General features: G+C 40.8%; 1 protein-coding gene across 3 annotated transcripts in view; it reads right to left on the minus strand.

The window, feature by feature from the left end:
• Positions 1 to 12,801, minus strand: part of LOC106567493 (rho GTPase-activating protein 26) — a 118,210-nt gene that overhangs the window by 3,138 nt on the left and 102,271 nt on the right. Inside the window, exons 21-22 of one of the 3 annotated variants that reach the window (XM_014136786.3) lie at positions 1,282 to 1,317; positions 746 to 841 (exon numbers count right to left, since the gene is read on the minus strand). The exons of 1 other annotated variant lie outside the window; for it this stretch is intronic. In XM_014136786.3, the coding sequence (XP_013992261.1) occupies positions 746 to 841; positions 1,282 to 1,317 (132 nt within the window). The remainder of the gene's footprint in view (positions 1 to 745; positions 842 to 1,281; positions 1,318 to 12,801) is intronic. One more of the 3 variants, XM_014136787.3, reaches the window with a different exon arrangement.

Here is a 12,801-nt window from a genome sequence, read left to right on the forward strand (position 1 = left end):
TAGCTATCTCTTGGGAGCAATGAAAGGTAAAGCACCGACTGTATCAGTGTCTCATAACGTCGTCATTGCTCCCGTATGGAAAGTCTTGGTGTGATTACAATTCACTTTTCCCCCATAATCATCGAGCCATATAAATACATTTATATAGTTGGACAAGAAAATATGTCCTTGTAAAGCAAAATGCAGCAATGAATATGCTATAAATCTGGCTGCAAGAGTTACCGTCAGTAGACTTATTTTCCGACAGATATTTACACAGCTTCTAAAAAATGGCCCAAGGTTATTCTAAACCTGTCTAGACCTGACTCAAGGTATTTATAATCTGGAGTTCATCTGAATTACCTGGCTACATGCATAGAAACCTTTGGAAGTCTGATAGACTGGCTGTAAAGTGCATTAACCAAAGATGAGCCCTTGATCCACGTTACTAATACCTTTTTCACACTACTGAGCTGAGCCAAGCTGTACTTTGCAGGCCTGGTTACACATCTGCCGTAGTTGCTGGATTCTTGTTGGGAAGGAAATAATGAATCCGAGCTAGTACAGTGCCGTTCAAGTTGGCATGATAGTGTGAAAAGGGTAAGCCTCTCAGAGTGATCAGGAACTGTCTGTCAGTTATCATGCACGGTGGTGGGGGAGAAGAGGAGGGTGTGCGGCAGTGCAAAGGTCCAGAATTAGCATTGTGGGTAGGAGGTGTGAGCGAAGCTGGAGTGGTGGGCAGAATTGGCGTGTCGTGGTGACACACCTGATGGGGGAGGAGTCACTGGAGGTGGAGGAGGCCGGCTGGGGGCTGGAGGATGCAGAGAACATCGGCCAGGAGGGGGAGCGCGGTGAGGCTGGGCTGAGAGACACACAAACAACAGCCACAATGACTACAGTGACAGCATGAAGTGGCTATACCCAGTATCGAGTGCAGGGACGTGAGGCAAACTGGACAGGCCACATACAGGCATAAAGTGGAACTAATCATCAGCTGGAAGTTGGTTGTTGTTTGTTGGTTTTATATGATGACAATTCCCACTAAACTAGAGTGGTTGTAGTTTGATGGCATCTGTGATAAAATATATCTGATTGTGGTCAGGGTGCATTTGAATTATAGATCAGTATGTGTGGGTTGGGGGTGTTGGAACTGGTAAGTGCTTGCAATACTGATGCTAGGTGATGTGTTATTGTGACTGCACAGACACATCTTGCCTCATGCAATAACTGAATTGTCGTGTTATTTGTGATGGATTTGCGTCATTGGTTAGTGACGAAAGGGCGTGAAGAACACATCCATACCTCATTGGGATACTGGTGCGGCTCTTTGGGTTCAGCCTGGAGTCACAAAAGGAGGAGATCGAGTTAGTCATGCTTCTTCACAAATCAGTTGAATACAGTGGTTATATAAGGCATGCCGAAGCCTATATTTAATATATGGGCACTGTGCTTTTACACAGTATATGCTGTCAGATTTAGAAACACGTCCATCGGTGACAACAGTGCAGACCACGAATAACACTTCCCACATAGCTTCCACATAGCTAGCTTTGCCTGCTGCAACATAACACCCTTCAGCAAACTCACTGACCCAATCTGCCCTGCGTGAAATGCCCCAGGACACACAGATACACCAACATAGCAGGCATGTGGCTAGATGGCTGCGAGCCATTCACCATTCAATGAAGGGTTTGTTTGCTGGTATGTGTTAGAGCATGCGCACCACTGCCAAACAGAATAAAAATAGAGTGGAGAATAGTAAGGGTCATCATCCCTATGCCTCAGTCATCTCTCCATCCCTCTCTCCCCCCAGTCATCCCTCCTTCCCAGCAATGGAGCTGGAGATTCACTGTGAACCACTTGGAATTCCATCTTCCAGCCAGTGCACAGTCATATCTCTCTCTCTCTCTCTCTCTCTCTCTCTCTCTCTACAGGAGTGTGATATCGACATGCAACCTCCTCCATCCGTCAGTGAGCGCGGTGACATGGGGATGGGCCCTGTCGAGATTGCCAACATGAGAGGTGGTGGGGGAGGGTTGTGCACCAAGGAGCAGGAGAGGGGAGGGGAGGGAAGAGAGGGTTCCCAGCACACACACAGAGCTCACTGTGGGTTGAGACCCGACACTAGAGCAGCACACTAATTTACACTCTACAACCAAATTTCAAATCAAATTTATTTTTATATAGCCCTTCGTACATCAGCTGATATTCTCAAAGTGCTGTACAGAAACCCAGCCTAAAACCCCAAACAGCAAGCAAGAAAGAAGCAACCCTAATTTGTAGAGGTCTTTCAGAGAGCACACCATTCACTAAGTGTGGAGACCATTGATTTAAATAATTACACCATAGAATCTATAGGTAGCCTATATGGGTGTCCAATATATTGCCATTGATGTACAGATCAAGGATAATTCAATTCATACACATCTATTCCCATTATTTATAGGCTGCAACTGATCCCTCTTCAGTGATTCTAGCTAGTGTTGCCATGGTGATGACATTAAGTAATTTAGTGATGAACTCAAACACACTAAATCACATACCAAGGTGTACAGATCAAATTTTTTTTTTACATTTTTTTAAAGATTTTAAACAAATGTTATAATCTACATCAGGTACATCTCTCCCTTTGTTTGTCTACCATGTTTAATTTAAAGCAGCGTCTTTTGAATGCATCTTTCAACACCACTGTATATATCTCTAGCCTCGCAGCACATTTCTCCTCCTCCTGCCAGAGCGGCACGCTACCCCTGAGCTGGCTTAATGAAATTGATCCCACGCTTTTTTTCACAGACTCCATCAATCTCGACCAAATCATTAAATTACATAGTGCCAGGCCCAGAGAGCTTTATAAGATGGGGTTTCAACACTGCCAGACTAAATAAAAATGACCCCCTTACTCAGCTGTCTCTGGTCAAATGTAATGCTGGATATTACTGCTCAGGGTGCCTTGTTGCATGAATAGGGAGGACACAGGAAGGGGATGGCGGGACATACAATTACCAATAGATGTCATGTTTATTTTGATAAATACACTACAGTACCTTGCTGGCCATTCGTCAGGCATTTTGTGATACTCTTTCAATGTCCAAATAGACATTTATTTCTGTACACTAGCTACTGTTTTACTGGGCCATTATGGCTACATTATGGACATTTATTTCTGTACCCTAGCTACTATTTTACTGGGTCATTATGGCTACATTATGGAGTAGAGTACAGTGATGCACTTGAAAGCTAGTATTTCATTTGACACAGGGGGTTTCCATCTCTCTGTTGACCACATAATGATGCTGTGCAGATGTCATACACTGCTCATTGGAATTTATCTGGAAACGTCTTGGTTCTAAATGCTGGACCTGTGTTAATTTGTGGTCGCATTAGACATTGGTCTCCTATGATCTATGAGCTCTACATTACACAGAGCATACAACATTTCAACACTGATAACGCAATAATACTGGTTTATATCTACTGTATATAGTGCTTTCCACTAAGTCTCAAAGGAAGGTGGATCATTTTAAATATGCTATTGGAAGATAAAGAAATGCGGTTAATTCATCTATATGGTCCAAATAATGATGACCCACACTTCTTCTAAAATATTTACTAATCTATCGAGCTCACAAGCAACAAATTACAGTCGTGGCCAAAAGTTTTGAGAATGACACAAATATAAGTTTTCACAAAGTCTGCTGCCTCAGTTTGTATGATGGCAATTTGCATATACTCCAGAATGTTATGAAGCGTGATCAGATGAATTGCAATTAATTGCAAAGTCCCTGTTTGCCATGCAAATGAACTAAATCCCCAAAAAACATTTCCACTGCATTTCATCCCTGCCACAAAAGGACCAGCTGACATCATGTCAGTGATTCTCTCGTTAACACAGGTGTGAGTGTTGATGAGGACAAGGCTGGAGATCACTCTGTCATGCTTATTGAGTTCGAATAACAGACTGAAAGCTTCAAAAGGAGGGTGGTGCTTGGAATCATTGTTCTTCCTCTGTCAACCATGGTTACCTGCAAGGAAACACGTGCCGTCATCATTGCTTTGCACAAAAAGGGCTTCACAGGCAAGGATATTGCTGCCAGTAAAATTGCACCTAAATCAACCATTTATCAGATCATCAAGAACTTCAAGGAGAGTGGTTCAATTGTTGTGAAGAAGGCTTCAGGGCGCCCAAGAAAGTCCAGCAAGCGCCAGGACCGTCTCCTAAAGTTGATTCAGCTGCGGGATCGGGGCACCACCAGTACAGTGCTTGCCCAGGAATGGCAGCAGGCAGGTGTGAGTACATCTGCACGCACAGTGAGGCGAAGACTTTTGGAGGATGGCCTGGTGTCAAGAAGGGCAGCAAAGAAGCACTTCTCTCCAGGAAAAACATCAGAGACAGACTGATATTCTGCAAAAGGTACAGGGATTGGACTGCTGAGGACTGGGGTAGAGTCATTTTCTCTGATGAATCCCCTTTCCGATTGTTTGGGGCATCCGGAAAAAAGCTTGTCCGGAAAATACAATGTGAGCGCTACCATCCTGCCAACAGTAAAGCATCCTGAGACCATTCATGTGTGGGGTTGGTTCTCAGCCAAGGGAGTGGGCTCACTCACAATTTTGCCTAAGAACACAGCCATGAATAAAGAATGGTACCAACACATCCTCCGAGAGCGAGAGCAACTTCTCCCAACCATCCAGGAACAGTTTGGTGACGAACAATGCCTTTTCCAGCATGATGGAGCACATTGCCATAAGGCAAAAGTGATAACTAAGTGGCTCGGGGAACAAAACATCGATATTTTGGGTCCATGGCCAGGAAACTTCCCAGACCTTAATCCCATTGAGAACTTGTGGTCAATCCTCAAGAGGCGGGATGTGGCCCAGAAGTTAATTGACAGCATGCCAGGGCGGATTGCAGAGGTCTTGAAAAAGAAGGGTCAACACTGAAAATATTGACTCTTTGCATCAACTTCATGTAATTGTCAATAAAAGCCTTTGACACTTACGAAATGCTTGGAATTATACTTCAGTATTCCATAGTAACATCTGACCAAAAATATCTAAAGACACTGAATCAGCAAACTTTGTGGAAATTAATATTTGTGTCATTCTCAAAACTTTTGGCCACGACTGTACTCTATTATTATGGTGGGAGATTATAATACAGAATTTTCTCTTTTCAGTCTCTTCCATTTCCACTAACTGAAGTTAACTGTAACGATTTTTCTACTAATAATAGTGTAAAATCAACAGCTGCACAGAAAGACTTGTGTGAGGGCCAAATTGCAGAGGAACTTCTTGATGCAATTACAGTCTTTAGGCCAGGGAAAACTCCAGGGCTGGATGGCATACCAGTTGAGGTATATGAAACTTAAAAGAATTAAAAATATTTAACTAGGCAAGTCAGTTAAGAACAAATTCTTCTTCACAGTGATGGCCTACCCTGGACAACGCTGGGCCAATTGCGCTGGGCCAAAGATGTTATACAGCCTAGATTTGAACCAGGGACTGTAGTGACACTTCCTGCACTGAGATGCAGGGCCTTAGACCACTGCACCACTTGGGATTTTTGATCACTATGTTTTAACCACTCCTATAAAAACAGTAAACTAGCATGGACACAGCAAGTAGGTTTGATTTCACTATCACTGAAACAGGATCCATGTGGTAAGTATAAAGATCCAGTCAATCCAAAAAGCTGGAGGCCCCTTACAATTCAGTGTTGTGAAGCAAAAATCCTAGCAAAATGCTTTAATGAATTAAAAATGAATTAAAAATGAATTTAAAAGCTGTTGTCGAATATTATTCATCCTGATCAGACAGGTTTTTTACATGGAAGATAATATAGACAAGTACATGAAACAATAAAACACTATTAAAAAAATATAGGTAACCAGGTCTGGTATTCATAGCAGATTTTGAAAAGGCTTTTGATAAAGTACGTCTATAATTTAGATACAAATGCCTGGACTATTTTAATTTTGGAGAATCTCTTATACAATGGGTAAAAGTTATGCATAGTAACTCCAGGTGTAAAATACCACTCAAATGTCCTCTTAAATCCGCAATCTGGATCCCTGCACAGCCTATCTGGATTACAATCAAACGTATTGGATCGTATTGGATCACAGCATTTTTTACTTTTACATAACCGTGTAGTTTACTGATAAAATGGTCTGACGGTGAAGTGGACATACTCGGTATTCATATACCTAAAGAAATAAAGGAACATACTACAACACATTTTTACAGAAAGTTTGCAAGAATAGATGAGATCTTGCTACCATGGAAAAGTAAATATCTGTCTATTTGTGGAAAAATCGCCCTGATTAATTATTTAGTCATTTCCCAGTTTACCTATTTACTTACGGCCCTGCCTACACCGAAGAATTTGGCTTTTAAATGATTTGAGCAAAAACTATTTCACTTTATTTGGAATGGCAAGTAATGAATATGAGTTTGGTATTGGTATTTTATTAGGATCCCCATTAGCTGTTGCAAAAGCAGCAGCTACTCTTCCTGGGGTCCACACAAAACATGAAACATGACATAATACAGAACATTAATAGACAAGAACAGAATTACATAAAGAAATAAAAAATAAATACAGTGCCTTCAGGAAGCATTAAGATCCCTTGACTTTTTCCACATTTTGTTACATTACAGCCTTATTCTAAAATGTACTAAATAAAAAAAATCCTCAACAATCTACACACAATACCCCATAATGCGAAAACAGGTTTTTAGAATTTTGATCAAATCTATGAATTTTTTAAAACAGTAATACCTTATTTACATAAGTATTCAGACCCTTTGCTACGAGACTCAAAATGTAGTTCAGGTACATCCTGTTTCCATTGATCATCCTTAAGATGTTTCTACAACTTGATTGGAGTCCACCTGTGGTAAACTCATTTGATTGGACATGATTTGGAAAGGAACACACCTGTTTATATAAGGTCCCACATTTGACAGTGCATGTCAGAGCAAAAACCAAGCCATTAGTTTGAGTGAATTGTCCGTAGAGCTCCGAGACAGGATTGTGTTGAGGCACATATCCGGGGAAGGGTACCAAAGCATTTCTGCAGAATTGAAGGTCTCAAAGAACACAGTGGTTTCCATCATTCTTAACTGGAAGAAGTTTGGAATCACCAAGACTCTTCCTAGAGCTGGCCACCCGGCTAAACTGAGCAATTTTGGTCAGGGATGTAAACGAGAACCCATTGTCACTCTGCCAGAGCTCTAGAGTTCCTCTGTGGAGATGGGAGAACCTTCCAGAAGGACCAACCTCTCTGCAGCACTCCACCAATCAGGCCTTTATGGTAGAGTGGCCAGACGGAAGCCACTCCTCAGTAAATGGCCAGCTTGGAGTTTGCCAAAAGGCACCTAAATACTCTCAGACCATGAGAAACAAGATTCTCTGGTCTGATGAAACCAAGATTGAACCCTTTGGCCAGAATGCCAAGCGTCACGTCTGGAGGAAACCTGGCACCATCCCTATGGTGAAGCATGGTGGTGGAAGAATCATGCTGTTTTCAGCGGCAGGGACGGGGAGACTAGTCAGGATCGAGGCACGGATGAACGGAGCAAAGTACAGAGACACTTAATGAAAACCTGCTCCAAAACTCTCAGGACCTCAGACTGAGGTGAAGGTTCCCCTTCCAACAGGACAACAACCCTAAGCACACAGCCAAGACAATGCAGGAATGGCTTCGGGACAAGTCTCTGAATGTCCTTGAGTGGCCCAGCCAGAGCCCGGACTTTAACCAGATCGAACATCTCTGGAGAGACCTGAAAATAGCTGTGCCTCAACGCTCCCGATCCAACCTGACAGAGCTTGAGAGGATCTGCAGAGAAGAATGGGAGAAATTCCCCAAATACAGGTGTGCCAAGCTTGTAGCGTCATACCCAAGAAGACTCGAGGCTGTAATTGCTGCCAAAGGGTCTGAATACTTATGTAAATGTAATATTTCCGGTTTTTATTTTATTATAAATTCTAAAAACCTGTTTTTGCTTTGTCATTATGGGGTATTGTGTGTAGTTTGACGAGGGAAAAAAACGATTTAATACATTTTAGAATAAGGCTGTAACCTAACAAAATGTGGCATGTCTTGTGGGGTAAGTGTTGGTGTCAGATCTGTGTGTAATTTGACTATGCAAACAATTTGGGATTTTCATCACAATAATGTTTCTTATGATACAGTCAGTCTCCTCAACTCTTAGCCAAGAGAGACTGGCATGCATAGTATTTATATCAGCCCTCTGATTAAAATGAAGAGCAAGACGTGTCGCTTTGTTCTGGGCCAGCTGCAGCTTAACTAGGTCTTTCCTAGCAGCACTCGACCACACGACTGGACAATAATCAAGATATGACAAAACTAGAGCCTGCAGGACTTGCTTTTTGGAGTGTGGTGTCAAAAAAGCAGAGCATCTCTTTATTACGGACAGACCTCTCCCCATATTTACAACCGTTGAATCTATGTTTTGACCATGACAGTTTACAATCTAAGGTAAAGCCAAGTCATTTAGTCTCCTCAACTTGTCCAACAGCCACATCATTCATTACCAGATTCAGCTGAGGTCTAGAACTTAAGGAATTATTTCTACCAAATACAATGCACCAATTTGTAAGTCGCTCTGGATAAGAGCGTCTGCTAAATGACTTAAATGTAAATGTAATGTAAATGAGGAATAGGCAATTTATGCAACTGTTATTGAGGCTTTGACTGGCCCTGTTGATTGATGTCTCTGTGTACAACTGGCTGAGTGGGAGAAAAGGAAATGGTTGAGGTCTGAGTCACCAGGTACTTGTTTTTTCTCTTCCTTGCTCTACAGCCCTCCTAATAAAACATAATAGATGAGGAAGAAACAATAACAGCTGAGATCCCCAGAGGAAAAGACCTTGACCCTGCCATGGGGTCATCGCTGAGGCCAACCAAAGGACCTGTAAGGTTCAACTTAACCAAAACAGACAGATGGTTTTCTGAGGTTTGCATAAAATCATAACTTCGCCATCTGATAAAACTACAAATACGACCGAGACGAAACTGAAGGTGCATTAGTAAAAGTTGTATCACTTTCAGAGGCTGTTTTGGATGGCCTGAACCTTTGACCCCTAAGTATGCCTCTTTACTGAGGTTTCCACTGAGGTCAGGGGCAAGCTTTTCCTAGTACTTCTTAGCGTTACCAGGATTACTATTTCTGAGCCATGGTACTGTTAAACAGCTTATCAGATTTAAAGGTTCCAGGGTCTCTGTCTTCATTCAGAAAATCTAATCAAAATCTTTGTATAGTCAAACAAGTGCTGTGTTAAAATAACTTGTATGGCAGTTCGTGGTGCCAACCGTTCACTGTCTAGCATCCTGGCTATTTTGAAGCAGTCTTTGAAGGGTAGTATTGGATCTGATTGGCTAATGGCTAGGTTTTCCCAGACTTGACCACTGTCACTTGACAGGTTTCAAAGAGAGACCCTTTCAGCCACCATGTAAAAGCCAGCTATTAAAGAACAACTCCGCTCCTTTTAACACTTGGGTTGTTATCATGAAGTCTTTAATGATTTCCTACACAGTTTTAGTGTAATTTTATGATTTCATGTCTATTGACTGTTTATTGATGAGCAAAACCAGAAATTGCTGAGATGACTAATACAATAAATTATGGACAGTCATTCTCAGCGATCAATATAACCCGTCGGTAGTTTTATGATCATATTGGAACTCCCTGCTATATGTTGCTCTGGTTGTCTTTGTCTAATAACATCTGTAATTATTTTAAATAGATGCTCAAAAACCTATAGAATGATATCAGAGAGGAAGGGGTGAAGCGAGAGGGATATCTGGGCCCCAAAAAGTTTTTTTCTTTTTTTCTTGATGAGGAGTTTTTGTATGGAGGTCAATGAGAGACTGTCGAATTTGGTTAACAAAACATATAATGGCTTATTTGCTACGTGTGGCTTAGTTGATCTAATAGAAGTTTCGTAATGATTAGGTTGTTATGAGTGTACTGATATAAGTAGGACCTGTGACATCCTAGCAACTTTGAGAAAAAACACTTGATATCGGAGTTGTGCCTGGTCGTCACTAGTTACCACAGCCACAAAGTAATAAACCCTGCCTAGTTCTACAATTTTTCTTCTTAGAATTTGATTTTAAACCTAACCTTAATCACACTGCGAACCTAACCTTAACCTTAATTTCCCCACTGTTCTAAACTTTTTAGAAATGGCAAGTTAATTTTATCATCCATAAATGCATCTCAAGTGCAAATACCGTTCAGCAGCTCAAATCAGCAGGATGAGGGGCATTTTTATTAGGATGGACGTCTACCATGGATTGCTAAAATGATGATTATGATTACACTTCCTCAATTGAAATACTATGGGGACACCTATACATTTGGCAGCCGAGCACGAATGATCAGTGTAGCTTTTTATCGTCTAGACCTGATGTTGAAGTATCTTCACGCCTACAATAAAAACCTCCACTCCAGGTTTCCGTCATGAGAGTCAACTGAATGAAAATAAATAAAATGATTACAGGGGGCTGTAGTTAAGACGTCTCTATAGTAATGCAACGTCTCTTTCATAATTACGTGAAACTGTCAATTACTATGGAAATGCTGCGATGTGTTTTTCTATGAATGTGATGTTTAATGCAACTATGATGCAACTATGATGTTGATACTACATGGATTACAATTATCATCATGAATTCTACGGCTACACTCCACTTCATGTTACACACATAGACACTCAGCCATGCATATTGGCTGGGTTATTATTTATTTAGACATCACACATTATAGTCTTACTCTTATCCAGACATCATACACACTCACTAAATCCAATATCACACACATCAATCTACTCAGATCTACTACACACAAAATATTATTACTCAATTTTCTAACATCTGTGGCATTGGCTCACAGGCAAGGGAATAAAAAAAACTAAAAGCGAACAAAAAGAACATGAAAACACCATTTTCTTTGTGAAAATTAACTTGCTAATATTGCTAATACCTGTTTCTTGAATTCTAAACATTAGACATTTGAAATCTCAGTTTTTGACCGTCATGATACCTCTTAGGGCAGTAATTTTACAAGCACTAATTATGGTCAATTTAAACTGAGAATAGTATCTAGTTATGGTAAGGGGTGAAATAAGTATAGCCAGTTATAATTGTAACGGCTTAGCAGATTAATAGAAAAGGAATATAACTGGCTATACTTACTACTTTTGATTATGAAAGTGGATGAAAAACAGATTTGGCTCATTAATCTATTTGGTCCAAATCAGGATGATCCACACTTCTTCTAAAACATTTTTACCAATCTATTGTACTTGCACAATCAAATCATTATGGTTGAAGACTATAACACAGTGTTAGGTACCTCATGGAGGTACCTGGACTGTAAAGGAAATCACTCTACAAACTATCATCAATGTGCCCTTAAGGAGATCACAAATATTATGGACACATTAGAAATAGTGGATATTTGGAAACTAAAAAATACTGACCTAGTGAGATATACAGTACATGGAGGATACTTAATCAAACTAGTCGTCTTGAGTACTTTGTCACTTTCTTTCGTGTATCAAATCTTTAAAAAAGTATTGATAGGAGACAGAATGAGATCGGATCACCATCTAACTTGAATCAAAGTCTACTGGAGAACAACTTGTTCTTAACTAAAACAAAATCATTTATGACAGACTTTCTCCAGTACAATATAGGTTCAGCAAATCCCCTTATTGTTTGGGATACCTTTAAATGTACAGTCGTGGCCAAAAGTTTTGAGAATGACACAAATATTAATTTCCACAAAGTTTGCTGATTCAGTGTCTTTAGATATTTTTTGTCAGATGTTACTATGGAATACTGAAGTATAATTCCAAGCATTTCATGTGTCAAAGGCTTTTATTGACAATTACATGAAGTTGATGCAAAGAGTCAATATTTGCAGTGTTCACCCTTCTTTTTCAAGACCTCTGCAATCTGCCCTGGCATGCTGTCAATTAACTTTTGGGCCACATCCTGACTGATGGCAGCCCATTCTTGCATAATAAATGCTTGGAGTTTGTCAGAATTTGTGGGTTTTTGTTTGTCCACCTGCCTCTTGAGGATTGACCACAAGTTCTCAATGGGATTAAGGTCTGGGGAGTTTCCTGGTCATGGACCCAAAATATCGATGTTTTGTTCCCCAAGCCACTTAGTTATCACTTTTGCCTTATGGCAAGGTCCATCATGCTGGAAAAGGCATTGTTCGTCACCAAACTGTTCCTGGATGGTTGGGAGAAGTTGCTCTCTGAGGATGTGTTCTTAGGAAAAATTGTGAGTGAGCCCACTCCCTTGGCTGAGAAGCCACCCCACACATGAATGGTCTCAGGATGTTTCCTTGCAGGTAACCATGGTTGACAGAGGAAGAACAATGATTCCAAGCACCACCCTCCTTTTGAAGCTTCCAGTCCGTTATTCAGACTCAATCAGTATGACAGCGTGATCTCCAGCCTTGTCCTCGTCAACACTCACACCTGTGTTAATGAGAGAATCACTGACATGATGTCAGCTGGTCCTTTTGTGGCAGGGATGAAATGCAGTGGAAATGTTTGTTTTTTTGAGATTCAGTTCATTTGCATGGCAAACAGGGACTTTGCAATTAATTGCAATTCATCTGATCACTCTTCATAACATTCTGGAGTATATGCAAATTGCCATCATACAAACTGAGGCAGCAGACTTTGTGAAAATTTCTATTTGTGTCATTTTCAAAACTTTTGGCCACGACTGTAGACGAGGTCATTTGCGTTCCATCAGAGGAAATGTTAGA

Source organism: Salmo salar, chromosome 13 (genome assembly GCF_965601325.2).
Source record: "Salmo salar chromosome 13, fSalSal1, whole genome shotgun sequence".
Lineage (NCBI taxonomy): Eukaryota > Metazoa > Chordata > Actinopteri > Salmoniformes > Salmonidae > Salmo > Salmo salar.